Source organism: Dromaius novaehollandiae, chromosome 22 (genome assembly GCF_036370855.1).
Source record: "Dromaius novaehollandiae isolate bDroNov1 chromosome 22, bDroNov1.hap1, whole genome shotgun sequence".
NCBI lineage: Eukaryota > Metazoa > Chordata > Aves > Casuariiformes > Dromaiidae > Dromaius > Dromaius novaehollandiae.
The window spans coordinates 11,710,576-11,732,437 of NC_088119.1; the positions used below are offsets into that span (position 1 = coordinate 11,710,576).

Sequence of the window (21,862 nt, forward strand, 5' to 3'; positions counted from 1 at the left end):
CTCAGCTGGTTCCGCCGGCGACGCTCGCCGGGCCGCGGCACGGAGCGGCGGCAGTTTCCTCGCGGTCGTGCGGCGGTCCGGGCTGCTCCGATCTGCCTGACTCGGAGGGCTACGCAGCTTCCCTCGGCAGCGGGCGGGGCGGCCCCGGCCCCGGCCCCGGCCCCGCGCAGCGCGGGGCATGGACTCGGCGGGCCTCACCGTGAAGCTGCTCCTGGTTGGGGACAGCGCTGTGGGGAAGTCCAGGTGCGGCGGCGCGGGCCGCGCGGGCGGGGCGCGCTCCGCGCCGGGCTGACGGCTGCTCTCTTCTCCCGCAGCCTCCTGCTGAGGTTCACCGAGGGCGCCTTTGAGCCGTGCCTGAAGCCCACTATCGGTGAGTGCGGCCGCCCGGCCCCGAGCTGGGGGCTTCGGCTGGCTCTTGGCTGGGTCCCGCCGGCGAGAGACAAGTGGAGCGGGGAGCAGGGTTCGGGCCAGTGCTTGGCGGGAGCGGGCTGTGAGGGGGGGGCGGGCGGGAGCGGGCTGTGAGGGGGAGCAGGCGGGAGCGGGCTGTGAGGGGGAGCAGCGGGCTGCAGGTGTCGAGGCAGTCCCTTGGCGTGCGCGTTGTGATATTCCTTCCCTTCTCGTGTCATAGGTGTTGATTTTAAAGTGAAGAAAATGGTGGTAGATGGCCACACAGTACAGCTCGCAATATGGGTAGGTTTAGTTCTGGACAGATAAAGAAATCTCAAGAGTGTGCTGCTTTTTTTTTTTTTTTCCCTTGTTAAGAAAGTCTGTTACACGTTGAGGTTGTGCACTTCTGACCAAATGTGCGTAGGGTGAGTGCCTTTCATGACTTTACAAGCAGGAGTGGTAGGCAAAACTCTTTCAAAAAATTCCTAAATGTTTCATTGTTGTGATTTGAGGGCTTTCCTGAATTCTCGTAGGGATCCTGACTGCTCATTCCTGCAGTTACACATCTGGGTTTCTGAAATCCTCTTTGAGGTCTTAGACTTGAGAAGATGTCGCCTTGCGAGAAGGGCATGTCTTTCATGCCTGTATGACCCAGAAGTGTTCCCAAGACAGACAACACACATGTTGAGAAAATAACAGAGAGAAAAGGCACAGAGGAGAGAGCTTCAGGGAACTAAGTTGCATGATCTCCTTCAGGGGCTGTGCGGCCAATTCTGTGTGTGCCAAACCAGAAACACTCTAGATAGTTTAGTTAAAACAAAGAAAACAAAAATGTATTCTGTGATCTATTGAAGGGCCAGATTTTCCAGAAGACTTGAGAATTTGCATGAATTTCCAGGTGCTATGTTATAGCAATATAACACATGGAAACTGGGAAACTAGATTGCAGCTGTGTATCCAGGATTATTTATTATTAAAGCTTTCACTCTACACCATAGCAGAAGACTTATATTATAACTATGGATATAATCGTGTTCTAAAATACCTACAGTGTTTCTTTTGTCTTTAGATGTCACGTCTATCAAAACAGATTTGAGAGAGGAGAACAGAACTAAGATGGAAAGTGTACAGAGAAAGCATTCATGCTGTAGAGAGAGTTTGGGGGAGGAATGTGACTAGGAAAATTCTTTTAATTCTCCCAAATGGAATGAAGGAGACTGAGCCTCAGAAGGAAGAGTTTTTATGCATGTGGTCATGGGTATCTGAGAAAGAACACAATATTTTGAAGTCAGTAATTGGATTATTAGAAGGAAGGCACAAATGTATCTTAGGCTGATATTAGTGCAGGCAACATAAATGCCAAAACTTGTATTATTTTTTTGTTTTCCATCTGATGCTTTGAGTACAGAATGCAGAGCAAGAGTGATAAAGTCACAGTTGCTCTAGTTAATATACATATTGCTTGTATTCTGAACAAGCTGCACACAAAGCAGCAGCTCTGCTGAGAGTAACGAATAAATATTTGGTCTCATAATCACACAGGGGTGTGTCTCCTTGCTGTGAAATCAAAAGCAAGGCCAGAACCTGCACAAGTTGAATAGCTGGAAAAGGCACTTTTGCTGTAGTCTAACAGCTTCAGGAGATAGTGCTAATTAGGATAAAAAAAAACTAGTGCAATTGCACTATGTGAAATAAAAACTTAAATGCATGTACAGAGTGTCAAGGTGAAAGAGAGGCTTCTACTTATTATTCTAGTGTGTGCGGGTACCTAAGAGTACAATCTGCTTAGTAAGGATGACATGAATTAAGTGTGTGTATTTCCAATTCTATTTTTTTTTTAACAAAGATAGAGGAAATAAATGATAACATAGCTGTTAGTCTATCTATTGTAATCTGTGCGTATATTTAAATAAAGAGAGAATTTCTTGTAAAAATGATCTCTGTGCAATTCCTTTGCCTCTTTCTTGTTCATTCTGGGGGATTTTGAATTTCACGTTGCACTCTAGGAGCTATTGGGAAGCTTCATGAGAGTGAATATGACATACTGCAGTAATAATTGAACAAAATTACTGATGTTAAATTTCTCATCTGCTTGGCATCTCAGCAGCCTTGAAATAATTCTTACTAACTAGACTCCCCTTTCCTGCTGTGGATGAGCAATGGTAGATTTTAGAACCACTGTATTTCTCCTTTCTTGCAGTGTCTGTCACTGGGAATACCTGATTCCTTACTTCGTTCAGTTCAGCTAACTGCTAACTGACTAAATGCAGCTGCTTGGCTTGCAGTGAGAGTCTCTGGTGTATTTTTCTTAAATCCCATCGACTTTGTTGTCTTACTCCTGGTACAGAAGTCCGTGCTTATCACTTGGTCTTTTAATGAAGTCCTTTCCATGTTTTTCTGCCCCTTTTATCCATTTCCTGTTATGCTGCTAATGTTTTCTGGCTGCTGCCCTCACTCTGTTGTCTTATGCTTTTACACGTCCTTACTGATCAGAAAAATGTTAATTTTGTTTAGCTTATGTCTCGTAATTTAAATTACCTTTTTTGTTCTAAATGTCTTTGGTTTTTCCCCTGTAGGACACAGCAGGACAAGAGCGCTTTAGAACACTGACTCCCAGTTATTACCGAGGAGCTCAAGGGGTTGTTTTAGGTAGGAGGTATATGGAAGAGAAACATGGTTACAAAAAATGTGAAGTCTTTATTACTAAGTAAATGTAAGTCTCAGAGGAAATTGAGAACTTCAGAGGAACAATTACTATGTTTTTTTACAGTGCTTCAGCATCACTAGCTCAAACATTAAGTGTGCAGAATTTATTGGCAGGACATAAGTGTGTCTTCAAAATATTCTAAATTTAAAAATATGTAGATATCGCACTGAAAACCATTGAGTAGATGAATTATCAGCTTTATTCTAATTACTTTGGCAAGTTTCTGGTCATAAGACAAATCAGTTTTCAAATTTGTTTTTTTCCCCCTATTCTTTTTTTTTTTTCCAGAAACAATATTGATGTAATTCCTATGAAACATGAGGTTTGTAGCACAAGTAATGGATGGCTAGTCCCATTCTGTGCAACAACATCAATTAGACAAAAAAATAGGATTCTCATTCTCAGGGGACGGTAAAGACTGAATAATCTGCTGTACAAAGTGTTCTTTGTGACTATGATGCAGCCTGCAGCTTTATTTAACCTTAGTGATTATGTGCATGTGGTTATGAAGTTGCTAGTGACCAAAAGTCCCTTTTTACTGATATTAAGAATCCCTGTTTTTAACAGTAGTGCATACATGTATTTATGCTTTAAATGAGATAACAGAATAATTATTTCAAAACTTTTTGTGGCCCTTTTCAGATCTAGCAGCATGTTTAAGATCTCAGCTGTTAAGTTGGTTTTTCCCATCACAGATGTATCACACAGATGCTCATGTTCTGTAATCCCTAGTGACTTCATGTGAACGCAGCCGATGTGTTCCAACTCTGGGAAGACCATATGGTTGATGCATCTATCTATAGTTCCCTAATACTGCTTTTCATTTGAGGCAATAAAAATAGTAGGAACTGAGTTCTGCCATAATGAAGTAAACGTTGATCAAGACTTTACAGCTGTTAAGCTCCTTTTCCTCTGTCACCAGTGTATGATGTTACAAGAAAAGACACTTTCACAGGACTAGAGAGCTGGCTGAATGAGCTGGAAACGTACACCACCAGAAGCAACATTGTGAAGATGTTAGTTGGCAATAAAACTGATAAGGTCAGTTTGGCAATGCATCATCTTACATGCTTCCACTGAATACTCAGTCATAACGGAGCATAAACATGAGATAAGCTCTGAAAGTTACACTTCTATTATGTAAGGTGGTGATATGTTCTGTAACTGAGGGAGCCAGGTGGAGCAGGCTCCATCTTCTTCATTTACTACCTCATTTTAGAAGCAGATCTTCTTAAGAATTTAATGGAAACTGTCCCAGAAAGATGCAATTAATGAGAGAGAAATTGTCTTAAAAGAAGATAGCAAAATGTTCTGCCTAAGCTGCTGAAGATAAATGCCAGTGAAGTTAACTGCAGTGCAACAACATAACAACTTCTTTTTGAGCAGACCATGTGTTTTCAACAGATGGGGGGAGGAGGAGGAAGAATTCTGCTCTTACCTTGAGATGGCTATTAGAGTGTGTGTCTGTGTGGACACTAGATGCATTGCTCTCTGAGCGTTTCTGGGATGGCTTGAAGCATCCGAAATGCCTGTTTCATGGTGAGATGATGTATTTCAGTCTTGGTTGACTACAAGAGGTTTCCAGTGCGGCTATCCCGACCTAGCTGAATGGTGTTTATCTGGCTGCATGCATATGTCAAGTAGTTGGTACTGCTTTTGTTTTGAGATTTTGGTGGTGTTATCCTTCTCTGTCCTTTTTCAAATCTCTCACTTCTCAAGCATCTTTGATGTACATCTCGAGCCATTTGACTATGGCAGCCTCCTTCTTGGCATACACCTTCCTCCCTTCCAGTTGGTTCAGAAGGCAGCAGCACATTCCTGGTGATTCGATGTTGCTATTGTTCACTTTGATCCCCTCCACTGGTTCTAACACCAATAACTGACTATAGAGCACAAAGGAAAAATTCAGTCACTGACTGACTACCACATGGTTTTACAGATTTTTTTTTTTCCCGCTCTCTATCTCTCCAGCAAAACTTCAGGTTTGCAGTGCTGCTTTTCCAGGGAGTTCTTAAAACTGGCAAGTATAGCTTATTTTAGTCATGTTCTCCATTCATCCTTGCAGCCTGATCGTGAAGTAGAGAGAAGAGAAGGACTCCAGTTTGCTAGGAAACGCTCACTGCTTTTTATAGGTATGTTAGTCTTTGCCAAAAACATTTATATTTATATATTTATTTTGGTATTGCTGAGCATGAATGGATTAAGTGTATAATTGCATTTCAGGTTGATTTTTATAGCTAATGAACATGGATTCCTTTTGCTGCATCAGTTCCATATGCATGGATACAGATCTTAATTTTTTTCAAAGATGCTGTGTGCTGACTGCAGTTGGGAATACTTTTTTTTCTGAAAGTGAGATTTATTGCATGTACTGTGTAGGCATGGATTTTTATATTCTTTTGAAATTATTAGCCTTGTTAGGACTTTTTTAATTCAGAGCCCTGAAGAGTGGAATCTTCCTCCTGACTGATATCAGTAAAGACCTCGGGTAATCTTTTTCACTCCTGGGTTTCTGTTGCAGCTACATAAAAAACAATATGGCTAGACCAACGATAAAATGTACAGTGTGAAGACAAAGCTAGCAAAGATGGAAAAAACTGTATTGAAAACAAGAGGCACGTACAGGTGAAGCCTCTTGATAAGATTTGGAGAAGGAAGTGGAGTGAATGTGTATATTCTGCATTCTTTGTTTTCTGACTTATTTCTGGATTAATCCTTTTGTAGATTTGTTACCACAACCTGAGAAAAATTTCTGTTTACTACTGTGGAGAGAAAAGGGGATAGTGGAATTTTTCTAGATGGAAAAAGGAGATGCTTCAGACTGATGGGATGTGTTTCTGTTTATCGCAATTAGGCATGCCTCTGAAGGAGAAAGGAGATGAAGTTCAGTTGTTTATACATTACAGTATCTTCTGTCTGTTTTCCAAAATAGCTGTTTACAAAGAGGAATACTCTCTGCAAATAAAACAAAACATAAACTTTTTTTTCTCTCCTCTCTGTAGAAACTAGTGCCAAGACACAGGATGGAGTCCAACATGCCTTTGAGGAGCTTGTCATTAAGATTCTGCAGACACCAGGTCTTTGGGATAAAAGTGCAGAGAAGCGGGGAGTACGGCTGATGGAGTCTTCAACACAGCAGGAGAAAAATTTATGTGGTGCATACTGTCCACTTGCTTAAACCTACAGGTGTCTGTTCTGTCTGAACAGAGTGGACTTCTAAAAATATATTAATGGATTCGAGGCACTAGACAGTTTCTGGTTTGGATCTACACAATTTGTGTGGCCTGTCAAAAACAAAATCATTAACAAAATACAGTTTCTCCTTCCCTTGTGCACAACTGATATCTTCAGGTATCAATATAATGATTTTCTGGTAACTATCAAATTTTCTCCAAGAAGCACTATGATTTATAGTGAGAGTTAATACTTTTGCTGTTCGACATTTAACATATGCATGTTCTGAAATTCCCACTTTACCATAAAATAAGGCAGTGTTCCACTCTGGAACTTTACTGAAAAGCTTCTCTTCCCCACAATGGCATGGGAGGCTCCTAGGCAGCCAAGTTCCTGTGAATGTAATTGTCAGGAGTTGTGAGCAATGACATTATTTTCCTATTCCAGATGCTTTTAAGCAGTGAAAATTGCTATATGTCCCCAGAGAGAAAGTTGAGTTACTACTTAATTTCAGAGTTCTAGTGAATAAACATATTCTCATAACATTCTGCAAGGGGAAAAATAGACTTGCCTGTGAAGGATGTTGTAGGTTTATCCCTTGTTCCTCTTAAATAACTTGTACTGAGGATCACTGGTGATCTGGAGTCATCATTTTGGGCCAGTTTACAGTGTGGTCCTTGCTGTTGTTAACAGAGCTCTCTGCAAACTCGTGTTCCTGCTCTCATTGAGCAATTGCAGGACTAAAACTAGGGTTAAAATAAAGCCAGCTGGTGGTGGAAGATTTTTCCACTGGAAAGAGATTCTTAATTGCCTATTCAGTTATGAAGTTCTGCTAGCTAGCTGCCTTCTTTCCTTTTTTTCCCCCCTAAACTCACTGCCTTTTCTTGAAAACAGACTTTGAGTCATGGAAGATGCTATCTTAGAGTCACGTCTTGGCAATAATGCTTCTAGAAGACTTCTGGTTGGCTGCTTGTAATGCTTTAAAAGTACTTGAATTCTGGGGACAACATTAAAAACATAAACTGAAGCGCTTGTAAACAAGCAACAGATCCAAAGACACTCTTTTGTTACAGGACATAAACTAACTTCTTTGTTCTGACTTGTCTGTCTTAGGTTATATAATTTGATGATTCATAGCTATAAAGGTAATTTAAAGTAGTAATAGGAGTGCTTTCCTGAATAACACCAGTGACTTGTCATGGGTGCTACTACAACACAGAAGGCTTAAAACAAGTATAAACTTCTACCTCATTTTGGAGCTATTCTAGCTTGTTTTCCACAAATTTGTTCTTCTTGGAGCTGCTTTCATATGTGAAAAGTATGTGCGTGTGTGTGCACGTGCGCACATCACTGCCACTAGAGTACTTGTATAGAAATACCTGATGTATTAGATTTTTGCATCCATTTCTGTTTGTCTTGCAATGGACGTAAGTGGCTATGTGGCTGCAATATCATTCCTGTGCATTTCCCTCTGCTGAAATCTTAGTCTGAGGAAGATGTTGTCGGATCTTATAATGGCTTTTAATGTTCTTAGCAGATGCTGTGGAAACGTATCTACTTACAGTCTACAGAAAGACTGCTCCTTACATCTCCATATTGGTTTCAGTATATAAAGTGTCCCTTTGCAGTAATGTCTATTCATATCCGCTTGTCAGAGAATAAACGAGAAAGCAGTTTCTGCTGGTGTGACCTACAGCATCTAGATAGGCGCACTGCATACAGCTCACAGAGGGTATGGAGTTTTAAGCTACTGAGCGTTCATATGCAAAATGTGAGCATGTCATAATACAAGATTGTCTGGAGTCCTCAGGTATAAATGTGAAAAACGGAGAGCCTGGACACAAGTAAATAAAACTAGGAAGTCAAATTGAGAAGCTGGTAAGCCGTGGCAACTAACAAAAACATAAAGCCAGGTAGACAGGCCAGGAAGAAGAGTCATGAGAAGGTGGAGATGACTGACTTCTGATCACCAGGCCATGTAATGGTCCTAGTGCATTCTCTGCTCTTTGCTTGTGCTTTGTTCTCATGACACATGTGACTCTTCTGCACTGATCCTGTCACAAAGGCAGCGACTTTTTTCTGTGTGTCTGCTGGGAATAAGGAGGCGACTGAAGAGAAGACTACATGTTCCGTTGCTGTCTGTTGAATGTGGGCAAAACTGCTTAGCTGGTCTTTGCTGCAACAGGTATCTGCCTGCCTTAGAAGGGCAGTATGGCCTCATTTTTAAGAGTGGCTTATTTTTTGAATATTAAACAGCTGGCTGCCCCTTTAAAAGGAACATCATTTTCCTTCATACTGGGCTTCAGTTTGCTGTGAATGCACTCCTACTCGATGGATGCTCCCTCTGCTTGTAGTTGGGGGGAAAAACAAAACAAAACCCATCTTGATTAGTTTATGGATTTGTTTGGTTTATAGCGATGACCATAGTGATTTCTGAGGGAAACAAGCTAAATCAATGGGTCTTTCATTCAGTTCTGAACATAGCCAGGTCTGAAAGTAGTAATGTAATATATTCATAATCATTCCTATTAGTAGCTACAAGAAACATCTCTATAGAGTTCCAGATTTACAAAATAAAATGTGAAATCAAGCATTTCTGTTCCTGTTGCAGGATACTTATATGTAATGAAAAAGGTACCTTCTGGTGGTCTAATTTTGCCAGAGCAATCTGTTCATGCTCACAGGACTTTCCCTGTGGCATGTACTGGCTTCTGATGTCATAGCAGCAGTATCTGTGGCAATTTTCAGTGATCCTGCCAGTCAGATTTGTAATAGGGTTTATCTTCCTCAATAGTGGAGGTTAGAAAAGCAAAGATGGGCAGTGTGCAGTATCTAGCCTATCCTGTCATAGTTGCCAGTTGCAAGCAAAGAGCTGCCATAAAGAGCAAGCTGTGTGCTGCTACTTGATTCACAAGAACAAGCTAGAATTTGGTATGTGTTTTTTTAAATTATAGCACCCCTACATTTCAGTTAATAGTTTTTTTTTTTAACACGAAGCTGATATTTTTTTACTGAAAAACTACTAGATGAGCATCTCAGAAACTATAAATTAAACAAAAGTAGAAAAATGGGAGCTGAGATCATAATGAAACATTTGTAGACATCCTGCTGGGAAATGCAAGTCCTCCTTACAACTAAATGTTCTAAGACCATATGCTAATTAATGTCAGTAAGCAGACTTGTGGAATGCTGTCTATTTTCAAATGAATTTGACTTCCTGATGAAACATGAGCTAAAACTGATACAGGAGATGAAGCGAAGATTTTGGTTCAAGCTTGTGCTTTTGTGGACAGAAAACCCCTAAACCACATTGCAGTTCACTTATTGTCAGTTTAGGCACAGTATGACTTGGTTGGCGTGTAAGTAAGAAAATGTTACTGAAAAGTAGGATCCTGTTCTGTAGTGCTGAAATGAGTACTCGCCTTACTGTCACTGCATGCCTGAAATATTGTTTCTGTTTTCACTGCGTCCAGGAAGAATGCAGCCCTGTAGTGCTTTTCCTCAGCAAAAGCTGTTTCATGGTATGTGGGGGATGCTGACAAAGGAAAAGCTGGGTGAAGGGATTTGGGGCTCAGTAGTGTCATAAGACTTTTTTTTTTTTTTCCCCACATACAGCTTTTTTTTTTTTCTCTTTAAGCAAGATTTCGTGTGGATAATAAGCCCCCACATGCACAGACCCACCAACATTTTAACCCAAGCAAGATTCAGGTACTTGATAACTTTTTAACTGTGTGGTTCTCCCCCACCCTTGCCCCTAATAATAATGCCTCAAGTAGCAGGAAAGTCTTCAGGTAAATGTAGAGCAGGGGGCTTTCTTCAGCCTTTGAGAGTCACAAAATAAACAAAAAAGGCTAAGGACAGAAAAAAATTTTTTTTGAATGTAATCCTGCTTTTGTATCTTGTTAGTTTGTTTATATACATAGATAAATGGAGAGCAGTGGGAGAAGGAAAACAAGGAAGCAGTGATAAAACAAGAACATAGTGATTTTGGAAATGGTTGAGAGCAGAAGTAAGGGGATTTTTAAAATTTTTTTATATGTATGTCCATGTGTAAAATATATGCAGGCAATGAATATGGGCAGCATAACAACTGTGAGGGCCAGCCCAGTAAAGATTTTCATGAGGAAAAATATAAAGCACATTACAAACTTGGAATCTCTGGCACAGGAGGATCAAAAGCGAATTGGCCAAATTGAAAGAGATAATAAGAAGCTCTTGGAGAGGCTAGCTGAGATACACCGAGGGACAGGGAAAGTGGACTGCTGGAACGAGCGCTTTCGGAGGAGGTAGCTGGTACTACCATTTGTTCCAGGAACGCACAATGCTGCAGTTCCTGTGCGTGTACGCATCTGTGTAGGAAGGGTGCCATGCAGTTTTAGGGGAGGGACTCACAGTTTACAAAAAACAGAACTATAGCTGTCAGCCTTTAATTTCCACTCTGAATTGTTCTTCAAGGCTGCACTGCCCCAGGCAAAATTATACTCCCAGAGGAGCTCCTGGAGGTGAAATATTTCTGCTTGAAAAGGGGTTATAAATAACAGGGAAGCTAAATTAGCATTTATCAGGTGGCAGTACCTTCCTACCCCATCTGCTCAAGAGTTAAATCCCTTTTAAGTGAAAGTTTATTCTCTGCATTTATTTTGGAACCCAACTGCATTCTCATCCTCGAGTTCTCTGCAGCCCTGTCTGCCACAGTATCCTACGGAGTTCTGCCCTTAGTCTGTTCTTTGTGCAAAATGTGACTCTTTGGACATGTCCGTCCATCTCTCTCACACACATACGCCCCCCTCCCTGCAACAAACACTCAGTGAACCACAAAATGTGTCTACTAAGATGCTTTTGTGTTGCATTCTTTCTTCTTCATAAACTTCCTCTAGCCACTGTCATTTTTCACAGATTCATGCTTCCCATCTTCCTTTACTATCCAGACACTGGAATTATTGCTCCTTGGTAGGGATTTCACTAGCTTTCCTCCTCTTTTTTTTTGCCAGCCTCAGTTTTCCTAGTTTTTTTCCTGAACTGCTTGAATGCATGGACTGCAATTCCAAACATTGTCATTGCGGTTCCTCCCCACACGCGCACTCAATTCCTTTTTACAACAGCCATCTAGGGCAAGACAGTGAGGCTGTTTCCGGTTTCTATTTGTATACTTGCACATATATTTGCACTGAAAGAGTCTGCACATGTGGTACATATTCTTTTGCCAAGTAGCAAAGTATTATCATTGTCTTCCCTTGCCTATTCCTAACAGCTGTTCTGTTGCTGCTTTCTTGCCGCATACAGCTATTCTCTTAGATCTTTGTACATGAGATTGCTTTACCTATTTGGAGGTACCTGCAGTTCTGAAAACTGTAATACATTAACTGAAATTATGTAACGTAAGTCTGAATTAAGAGAGAACTGTGTAGGGACAGGGTATGACAATGAGCCGCAATAAAGATTCAGTCATTGTCCTGCTGTTACAGAAATGTTGACCAAAGCCAACCTCTGCAAGATTCACTGAAAGGCACCATTTGGGGTAGGGGGTGTTGCTGGGAGGGAGGGGAGGAATGAGTTTGTTCAACCTGTCTGACATTTGCCTTACAAATGTGATTGCATTAACAAGAAAGTGCTGAAAATTGATTTTTTTCCAAAATAAAAATTATTTTCATTCATTTTTGGTTGTAGTTCAAATAGAGACAAGCAGAACCGGGAAATAGTGAAGATCACTGTGGAAAACCAAGGTGTTCTGAAGAGGCTTGTTGACCGTAAGCCTACTTATGATCATAAGAAGTCTGAGACCGGTTGGCAGGCACGTACATTAATTTTTGTTTAGTACCTTATTCCTTTATACCTTCAAACTAAGGAAAACATATGGGAAGAGTTTAATACTGTGGGGATGTCTTTAAAATGGCAGCAACTTAGCTGTCTGTATTACTGAACTAGAAAAAATTGTACCGTAATAAATCAGAAAATAATCAGAAAATATTAGGTAATTAGAAAAGGGAGCATTTCCTAAAACAAAATTATGTTAGAAATCTGGGTTGAAGAGCTGCCTATATATAAAAAGGATGGGTAGTCTTAGTGGTAATGGCTGCCTTTCTGAAGTTGAATTTTATTCTGGTATTCTCAATGAATATTGCCAATATTTTAGTATAAAGAAAAGTGTGCCATTATATTACATTCGAACCTTAATTTTCATGTTGCCTACGTGTGCACAAGCAAAAATATTAATTTCAGGTACAGTAGAATAATAAATGCAAGGTTCTGTCTCTTTATATAAAGATCATCAAAAGGAGAGCCTTGCTTTCACTTTACAGAAATGGAACCTAATTTCAATAACAACTCCAGTCAAATTTTACTGGAAGTTTATGAAGCCACTGAAATCTAGCCAGGTTTCTTATGCTTCTTCAACTTGCTAATTAAGAATATGAGAAGCTCACAGGTTTTTATAATTGCAGTCTTTTTTACTACGAGACAATTTACAGTGGGTTTTGCTCAATTAGCGATGACAACTGTAAGGCAAAGCATCTTTAGAGCTGTGCACCATATTCCCCTCATTCCTCCTCAGGTTCTCTGCAACAAGTTTTTCTATGCTATCTGAAGAAGTAAAACAAATTTTAGGTATTTTTAAATGGAGTAAAATACTAATGTGATGCATCTTGGATAGCTTGTTTTAAAAAGCACCTGAAGGTGGGCATTATTTGAACTTATATACTTCTTATCCCATTCTAGAGAAAAACTAAGCTGGCTTCAGTGGAAAAAAAAGCGCAGTTAATATTTGTTATAAAAAGTAATGATACCTAATAATTAAAATATTGTGTATCAATAATCTGTATGATAATTTAGGGCACATTTTCAGGCAGGAGGTAGAAGAAGAGCATACAGTCCATGTTAATGAATAGCCTTGTGTATGGATTTTCTCCTTCATGCTTCCGTGAAAGTGCATGCTAGTTTTCTATTCTGAAAAGATAAGAATAACTTTCCTGTAAATGGAATTAAACTCCTCTCACTCACTCTTCAGTTTGAAGTTACAGCTTTACACATGCAAGAACAAGCATAGCATCTCAGAAGCAAAAATGTTGAAGACATGCTACTAATTTTTACACAGTAACTGTACTAGCTTAGTTTTTGTATTTTAAACTTAATTTCTGAGCCCATTTTGGACAATTCAATTACTGGAAGTTTTTTTGGACTGCCAGTGGTTTTATTTGACCTTAGTTGAAGAAGCTGATGTGAACCCTGATGACCAAATGCCTTTAGTGCCTCACACTTCTGTCCTGTGAAGTTTAAGTGATTCAAGCAGAACCCAGGATTTGTTCATTTCCCCTAACCACACTAAGAACATTTCAGAATGCCATGACCCTGTGCAGCAGGTCGGTATACTTTTAAACATACTACTTCCTCTGGTTGCTCTGTGGCAATGACCATGGCCACACTTGTTCCATGAGGCGTATCATGCTCCAAGTAAGCTTAAAAAAACCACATTAGTTAACTCTCTGATTACAGTCGATGGCCACAGACTAGTCATGTTTGCTTGGTGCTAAAAGGTGAAGATAGCACTATACTGCTAACTCATTCTGCTAGCATTCTGGGACTTGGAACCTCTGACAATTAGGATGAAGACACTGTAACTCAAGGTCTCAGAAACTGAAATTCCTAAAGCCTATGGCCAACTCGGCACTGCATAACTACTGACTGCTGAATTGAGTAAGTAATCTACAGGAGACTGGACTAAGAACACTAATCAATCATTGGCATACAAAGAGAAGGGGATATGCAAGAGAAGGTAAAAAAGGATGAAAATTAGATAGTGTACTTCTATTAATTACAGTCATAACAGTTTTCTTGTAATGCCTAATTAGTCTCAATGACAAAATCCATGGCATTTTTTTCTTTTTATGGCAGAACACTGGGCACTTCATACGGAATACGACACGATACCTTATCACCTCGCAAGAGAACTAGGTATGCTGTTTTACCTCAGAAGGTTTAATTTTATAAAGCAATGCACATGTCACATGAGAAGCTGTTTGAGATATCAGGGATCTAATCTGTGTGCATTTCATGATCATATGAAAAGTGATATATTTTATAGGAAGTTGTCATCTTAATTCTATTGCAAATTTGGCTGGAGAAAATGATTCTTCAAAACCACCTGAATGTACGTTTGGTCTCATTGACTGAAATGTTCCTTGGCTGTACTGTACACACCTTAAGTTTCAAAAGGGAAGCAGTTTCAGATATGGTCAGTATACGGACAGAAGACTGCCTGAAAATTTCAGGCAGTGCAGACATTAACCAAGGTTCATCCTCTGATACTATCAATCACAGAAAGAAATATGAAAGACTACATTAATTTGTAAGTGTGAGCAAGGGAGGGAGAGGGATAAGGGAGAGGAGGTTTGGTTTGCTATGACTTGGGACTACTCACAAAGCAGGGCTTTGAATTAAGAGTACATTTGCATTCTGTTTTTCTTTATAATCTCTTCTCACCTTTTTTTGCTCTAATTGCAGGAGAATATACCAGGCACGACTAACAGCAGGGACTCAAAATCTTGTCAGAATCAGTCTTGTTCTGATAACGTTAGCTATCTGCTGCATACTCTTTTGCTAGGATTTTAGAATAAATAGGAGCATTCAATGTGTTTTTTTCTTCCCCTGCAAGTAATGCTCATCTTAGCTACCCTCAAACTTTAACATATATATACCTATCCTCTCACCATTCTTTACCTTGAACCTAGAAAAAACCCTGCATCTAGAAACCAAACGTTTCTGACAGTGCCACAACTTAACACCAAGGTGAATGTTCATTCATCTAGAATTTGCTACCTGCACACAGTTTAGAAGATTATTTAACCAATACTATTCCAGTTCAGTTTTAACAGCAATATTACATGTTAACATCTTAAGTTTTCAGTTACTGTAACTTCAATTATACCTGTGTATTTCATTTGCCTTGCTTCTCTTAATAGTTCCCCATTAGACTATGTTAGATCATAAAGCTCGCAAACTATTTATTTATTGCTAGTCCTTTGGAATTTTTTAAGTGGTTGGATAGTAATCTTTGAGTGAATTCTGACCCTTAAATAATTTTATCTATATCCCCTACAAATGCTTATGTCTTGCAGACTAAAAAAGCTGTTTGTAATGTGTAATAGATATCTATGGCAACATCAGTCAATTTATACAAAGGCATCTCTGCCTATTTGATATTTTCGTAAGGCTACTTCATTTGAAACGTTCATTTGAAATAGTTTTTAAAGTATTACTCTCTATTGTTCATAGGATAAAGGTACATCTGTCACAAAATTCATTTGGCCAGTGAGTTTCTTTTGTTAGCCACTTACCCTTGATGGCTGTGCTGGGCCAAGACAGGAGCGATGTGACAACAGAGCTGATGGGCAATCAGCATATGAAGGAGTCCTTGTACACTTGCTGAGAGGCCACTGGTCTTGTGGTGTATCTGCTCTGAAAAGCCAGAGCAGCTATCTGCTTGTGAATGGTGCTATTCTTGCATGAATGGGAACCTGAACACCGATAGTCAGGAAGACACATGAAAGTTGCCAGGGTAGAGCTTTTTGGTGAAGACAGATATGGGCGACTGTCCTACACAACTTTTGGGGCTGAGAAGACTTAGCGTAGAGTCAGTGACACTGGCATATAAGAAACGTGCTTTTTAATATGAAGTGTTCTTAGTTTTAGTGAATGTGCTGGAACAAGAATTATATGATAGTGTTAAAATGCAAAGAATGGGATTGGTGCATTAGAAGATGTTATTAAAGGGCAGAGCAAGTATGAAAGATTACAATTCAGTAGGCAAAGGAAAACAGCAACTGATTTTATCTAATGTAGACCTGCACAATACTCATAAATCTATCAAACAATGACTTTTAAAGCATAGGCGCTTTCAGAACTGTATCTCTGCATTTTCTTATTTATACCTGCCTAAAAATCCTGCATATTCAAGTCTTCTGAAATATCTGCAAAATCCTGTAACTGTTAAGATTTCCTCTTCAGGACTTGATGTGGCCTACTACATACTCTGGAACCCTTCACCAGAGTTGAAACAAAGGCATCTGTAACTGCTGTAAGGATGAAGATTTGGTGCTGTAGCTCAGATACATAGTATCCTCATTTTAGTGCCCTCTTTGGAGCTGCTATGTTGGTGTCCGTCTAGTATCCCATCAGGTGGCATTTCTAACGGTGCCTTGCGGATAAGAAGCTTCTTGAAGGCCTGTCTCAAGTCACATAGAGTAATTTTCACGTAGGCAAAAGAACATCTCCAGTTTATTATGAGATGGATAGTCACACAGGTGTGTTCACAGGTTGCTTAATGTTTGGCCTGTGTCAGCAGGAAGAGACTGGGAAAGTGGGCATAAGCTATGGATGAGCAGACTACCCGTGCAAGACAACCAGAAGCCCTGGGAAATGTGGGATGGGCATTGAGAACCCCCCCTCTTTCAGCTGCTAAAATATATACAACTTACATAGCTGACCTAGTTTGGTTCCTAATTGGAAAGGATTTGCAACTAATGATTCTGAGAAGGGAAACATGTCTTGCTGACCTTTCAGCCAGCTGAATTTCTAAGCAGCTGAAATGGTGTAAGCACTCTCCAAAGGATATCCCTCCCACCTAGTTTAAGTAGCTTGTTCTGTAGGTAGACTGATCCCTGAAAAGTACCTAGTTTGGGATGCCTTAACTCTAGCCACACAGTACTATTTGGCCAGAGGCTGAGAATTCCAGATTGTTAGGGTCCAGGCACTGCTTAAATGCTTTGAAAGTGTGGGACCCTCTGTGAAGTTTTACCTTACAAAATGCATCACTTACAGTCTAAAAGTCACTCCAAATCTTTTACTAATCTGTTTAGACTGAGTGTTCAGTTTTGAATGACAGCTACCACAAAAAATTCTGATTCAGGAAGGCAGTGTCTGCTTCTGACTTACTTTGTTTAGTTCTTCTAATACAGTTTCTATATGTTATTTTCTAGTTAGAATGGCAGCTTTGAAGTGAATGACGTTTCCCTTTTATAATTCACATATTTACAAGACACTTATTCAGTCCGTCCTTTAAGCAGACGGTAACTGGCTATGACCTAACCCAGTTGACTGGCACCCAAAATGAATCCTTGTTTAGTGTCTCTAGCACAGTTTTCAGCTGATTACATGCACTCTGGAGATCTTCTTTCACCAGTATAGTGTCAATTAAATGGCCATACTGCTCTTCAATGAATGCTGCTGAATTAATAATTTCCTGCTGTTCTTCATCCTGCTGATCAACACATGAGAAGATGATACTAAATTTGCAGTACAGCTTTTTAATTACTTACTAGTATTTTTGAGTACTATGCTAGCATCCTAAATCATTACTTTGAAAAGAAATGAAACAAAAGCTGCTACCACTGGGAAAGGGTAGTTAAGATCTTACAATTGAGATTAATCAGCTGTATGCTACAGTGCGAAATTGGTAGGTTGTTTCAAGAACAGAAGAGCAGTTAGGGAGGTGGAGAAAACATTCCAAAAGGGAAGTAAGATTATGACACTGCATTTTATGAAGTCAGATGTTGCCTAACATAACATCTGGAAATCATACTTTTCAAAATATAGAAAAGTAACATTGGACACAGTGTCCCCAAGTTCAGTAATGTTTAAGGGCTTAAGTGAAAACTTATCAGGAGAACAAAGTTCTGTATGTATAAATTCAAAGTTTTAGGTTACCCAAAATAAGGGCATTATGCACTGTCAGTATTTCAGTTTACATCTACACATCACCAATTTCCAGCTGGCTTAGGTCTGTAGGATGTGCACATGCTGGTTTTGTGTGTTATCTATTGCATCACTGCCTAACAGGCTGGATGGGTGTCACTATGCAGGTATCAGGAACAGGTGGCTGCCTTGGCTGTTTGATATGGCTGCTTATTGACAAAATAAAATGATTATTACTTTATCTGAGTTCAGTAGCAGCTTCCTCTGCTCTGCCCTTGAGTGATGCACACAGCTCTACAGGGAAGATGTGCACTCTGCCTCATGTTACTTACGTAGCTAACTTTAAGGGGAGTCAAAAAATCTCATTCTGAAGTTCCGACTGAAAGGCTGGAGGTCCACCCTGACTCCCTCACTGTCACGTAAGACTAGCTCTTCCGCGACAGCAATACTATCCCAAGTACTTCTTTCATGTCTGAAAAGTAGAGATTAAGGTTATGATACTTACAAGGGGGGTTGAGAGTTCTTCTGACACAGGAGATTTTAGAGCATGCTTTTTCTTCTCTGGAATGAGAGGCTTCACAAAGATAACATAAGGCTTAAACTCAGGAGTCCTCAGGTGCTTCACTGCCTGCGAACAGATGGTTTTTGTCATGCCCTGTCTTTTAGATCACTGCATGGAATGTCAGTGATCTGCACAAGCTGGGTTCAACAGTTTCACCTGTGCACACTCCAGCGTGAAGTCCTGTGTACGATACAATACATCTGAGCACAGTAACCTTTTGCTCTTCAAAAGAAAGATTAGTGTCAGTTTCCCAGCTACCTTACAAGAGTATGTGAGCTTCCTGGAGGCAAGGTCTAACTGCAACACACCTTGCTTTGCATTGCGATCCCAGGATTGGGGACATGGCAAAGAGACAGAAAAGGATAAAAATGTGGCTTCCTAGGCAAGTTACTGTTTGCTCCTCATAAGAGGCCAAACACAGGAAAATGCAAACCTGGAATTCATTTTAAGCAATGTTAAACGTCCTTATGTATCCCATTCACCGTATCCAAGTCAAGATTTCAAGATTAATTCCTAGTATGGAGGAGATGAGAGCAGGCATACCGGCACCAGTTACAACTCTAATAACGATTTTGAAGCAACAAAAAGGAAAAAGAATGGAAGTCCCATCCGTACCGTAAACATTCCCTCTGTGCCTTCAGCAGGCGAGGATGGTTATGCACATTTCCCCTAGAGCAACAGATAACCCCCTCAGTGAGAACTGATAACGTCTCTTCTCAGGCATCTAAGAATTCTACACGCTGCATTGCTTTTTGAAGAGTCCTACTCTGTTTAGTCTGCAATGAGGCCACCTGTTAGGAACACACATTCTGACAGCATTGTTGCTCTTGGCAGAGTAAGTACCCACAAATGGTGGGCACATTAGTTAGCCTAGGCTGAGAGCCCCATAAGAAATATTTGTTTTCCTTAAAATAATCTACCAAACATTAGAACTTACTTCAGGTACCACATCCACCAAACAAACCTTCTTTTTGGCCATCACGGACCGGATTGCCTCCAGACTTGTGCCGTACAGATTTTCTTTGTATTCTCCATGTTCCACAAATCTAAAAAGTTAATACATTTTTAAATGCTGTCCACAAAGAAAAATCGAACTTGCAACACTTGACAGCTACTTCCCCAAACCACAGTATTCTAATACCGGGGGCGGGGGGAGTAAAAAAAAAAAAAAAAAAGTAAGGAAAGTAGGTTTTTTTTTTTCTTTCTGGTTCCTTAATAACAACAGTCATCTTCACATTATCACTAACAGGTAATGAGTGCTATTGACAAACAGGGGAAGAAGCTGCATTAATTCAGTTGACTGATGTCCAAACCTAATAGAAGAAAGAGGATGTTTTTCACAGAGAGTAGAACAAAGCTAGTAAGGACTTTGATTCTTTTAGATTCTGGGAGACTTGATTCAATTGAAAAAATCCATACTTTTAGAAAACACACTAGATTTTACAGAAATTCTTTTATATCCCTGGATTCACTCTACAGGACACTTTAAATTGGACTTATGAATAAAACTTGTTAATATTTCCCATAATATTAGACTGAGAATAAGCAGGCCCAAATAAATATCTCTTACTTTTGCTAGACTCAATTCTGACAAATCATACTAGTTATGACATGCAGGGTTGAATTCCAACTTTTCTTCCTCCTATCGGTCCTATGTGGTTTCTAAATTGCTCCTTACTAAAATTCTGGGTTTGCACTAACAGTCCAGGCTGAATAAAGAGGTTTAATTAGGAAAACTGAATCCTTCTCATATGGCTTGTCCAACTTTATGTTTGATTTTGGTATCCACATGATGTAAAATTTAACAAGCAATATTTTTGAAATAGTCAATTATAGAGTATTTTAGAATTAACTCACTTGTTTTGTTGGACATCTGTCTCAAATGATTGCTTAGACACAAAATTGTATTCTACTCCCTCCTTCTCATGACTTTTCTTTGACCTGGTTGTATCTAGAAGAGATTAGAAGCAAGACATGGGAGACAAATCAGCCTTTGCAAACAACTATATTTTCCCTGTTTAAATCCAGTCACATTTTCATGTCCCCAAACAAGGTAATCATACAGTGGTAAATTCAAACCAATATAAAATATAAATGAAACTCTCTCATTCTTTTAAACTCAATCTTTAAAATTCAAGACCAAAACAGAAGCATTTGCTCCCTAGGGTGCAATAACACAAAAATTTGGACATGTATTTCTCAAACTGGCAGAAGTGGTTGAATAAATTCTACAGTAAATAATCTCTCTTCTGAAAACAAGCTATAAATATTTCTGTTATTTAACTATTTGGAATGAGAAGAAGCAATGGGGGCAGAGGGGAGAGCACACAAAATTGCATTCTCCTCATTGAAGCTTCATTCATTCCCTGCTAATGTGGGAGAACAGCTTGATTTGTTGCCAAAAGGCTTGGAGCGCTTCTTTTACCCTCAATAATATTCCCACATTCCTGAGAAACTTACATAATTATAACACCATTTACCTTTGATGTTGTGATTCCTTTTAGTATTTGTGGTCACTGTAACCGAGACTTTGGTGATCATTATACAAATCTATGCTTGCCCATAAAAATGATGTCTGCTCTTTTTTTGTGTGCATGTTTAAATTCAACTGAAAATTATCTTTATCAGTTCTACTGCCAACAGACCAAACATCTACCTAGCAGCCTTTTCCTGGAAGTGCTAAATAACACATCAACAATGCCCTCAGTGTTAATTTTTTGGATTGCAAAAGTGGCTTGTTGGGGGATACAAATACCAATGGATTTTTATGTCTTTAATCATTTTTTAGAAAATAACCCAGAAAAAAATTCAGTAATTATGACACTAGTTACAAACCCACACAACAGAACCATTAATTCCTGCATCAATGTGACTTGCAGGTAAGAACATAATAGATATGCTAATCAACAATTCAAAATCTTGTAAAAATTTTGTTTTGGTTTATGGCTGTCTAGATTTTTTTTTTTTACTTTAATTGGTAGGATATTCTGAAGAAAAATCATTCCTTTTTAAATAAATATAATGAAGACTGTATTGTTCTGGCTAAATCTTGAGATATTTCTTTTTCACACTGGGTTCTTTTTGCAACTTACAGTCTAATTTTTTTTTCTGTATTCAGTTTCTCTTTTTTTTAATGGACATTGAGAAAATGCAATCTGTTCACTTTGGAAAATGTAATGCAAAAAATCAATTATGTTAATAAAATTCTGGGTGCATGCATGCCAAGTTATTTAATCATCTACTCAACTATTAAGAAAGGCAAACACAGTATGTGACAATGAGAAAATATTTTGAACTACTTCCGAAATATGCATAGAATCAACAGTGGAAACAAACAACCATTCATC

General features: G+C 39.4%; 3 protein-coding genes across 7 annotated transcripts in view; 2 read left to right on the top strand and 1 right to left on the bottom strand.

The window, feature by feature from the left end:
- Window positions 1–8,861, top strand: LOC112991236 (ras-related protein Rab-18-B-like). The gene is made up of 7 exons (XM_026113583.2): window positions 1–243; window positions 315–370; window positions 629–690; window positions 2,964–3,036; window positions 4,017–4,135; window positions 5,160–5,226; window positions 6,097–8,861. Exons 1-7 carry the CDS (start codon window positions 179–181, stop codon window positions 6,270–6,272), a joined length of 618 nt encoding a protein of 205 aa, XP_025969368.1. The 5' UTR covers window positions 1–178; the 3' UTR covers window positions 6,273–8,861.
- Window positions 4,015–21,862, bottom strand: part of MPP3 (MAGUK p55 scaffold protein 3) — a 36,593-nt gene continuing 18,745 nt past the window's right edge. For 3 of the 5 annotated variants that reach the window (XM_064524837.1, XM_026113579.2, XM_026113578.2), the window contains 4 exons: window positions 20,373–20,466; window positions 19,453–19,561; window positions 18,459–18,581; window positions 4,015–17,519 (listed from right to left, as the gene is read on the bottom strand). In XM_064524837.1, the coding sequence (XP_064380907.1) occupies window positions 17,337–17,519; window positions 18,459–18,581; window positions 19,453–19,561; window positions 20,373–20,466 (509 nt within the window). In that variant the 3' untranslated portion in view covers window positions 4,015–17,336. The remainder of the gene's footprint in view (window positions 17,520–18,458; window positions 18,582–19,452; window positions 19,562–20,372; window positions 20,467–21,862) is intronic. The other 2 variants (XM_064524835.1, XM_064524836.1) reach the window with 2 other exon arrangements.
- CFAP97D1 (CFAP97 domain containing 1) lies at window positions 9,679–21,734 on the top strand. The gene is made up of 5 exons (XM_064524853.1): window positions 9,679–9,789; window positions 9,906–9,976; window positions 10,436–10,554; window positions 11,936–12,059; window positions 14,156–21,734. The coding sequence occupies exons 1-5, from the start codon at window positions 9,705–9,707 to the stop codon at window positions 14,213–14,215; spliced, it is 459 nt and encodes a 152-aa protein (XP_064380923.1). The 5' UTR covers window positions 9,679–9,704; the 3' UTR covers window positions 14,216–21,734.

Bases quoted from the DNA above. Each gene is read 5' to 3' on its own strand.
- LOC112991236 (XM_026113583.2), top strand. From the start codon at position 179: ATGGACTCGGCGGGCCTCACCGTGAAGCTGCTCCTGGTTGGGGACAGC. The intron at 244-314 runs GTGCGGCGGCGC...CTTCTCCCGCAG, and splicing joins AGCGCTGTGGGGAAGTCCAG to CCTCCTGCTGAGGTTCACCG. The intron at 3,037-4,016 runs GTAGGAGGTATA...CTCTGTCACCAG, and splicing joins AGCTCAAGGGGTTGTTTTAG to TGTATGATGTTACAAGAAAA.
- CFAP97D1 (XM_064524853.1), top strand. From the start codon at position 9,705: ATGCCTGAAATATTGTTTCTGTTTTCACTGCGTCCAGGAAGAATGCAG. The intron at 9,977-10,435 runs GTACTTGATAAC...TCTCTGGCACAG, and splicing joins TTAACCCAAGCAAGATTCAG to GAGGATCAAAAGCGAATTGG. The intron at 10,555-11,935 runs GTAGCTGGTACT...TTTTGGTTGTAG, and splicing joins AACGAGCGCTTTCGGAGGAG to TTCAAATAGAGACAAGCAGA.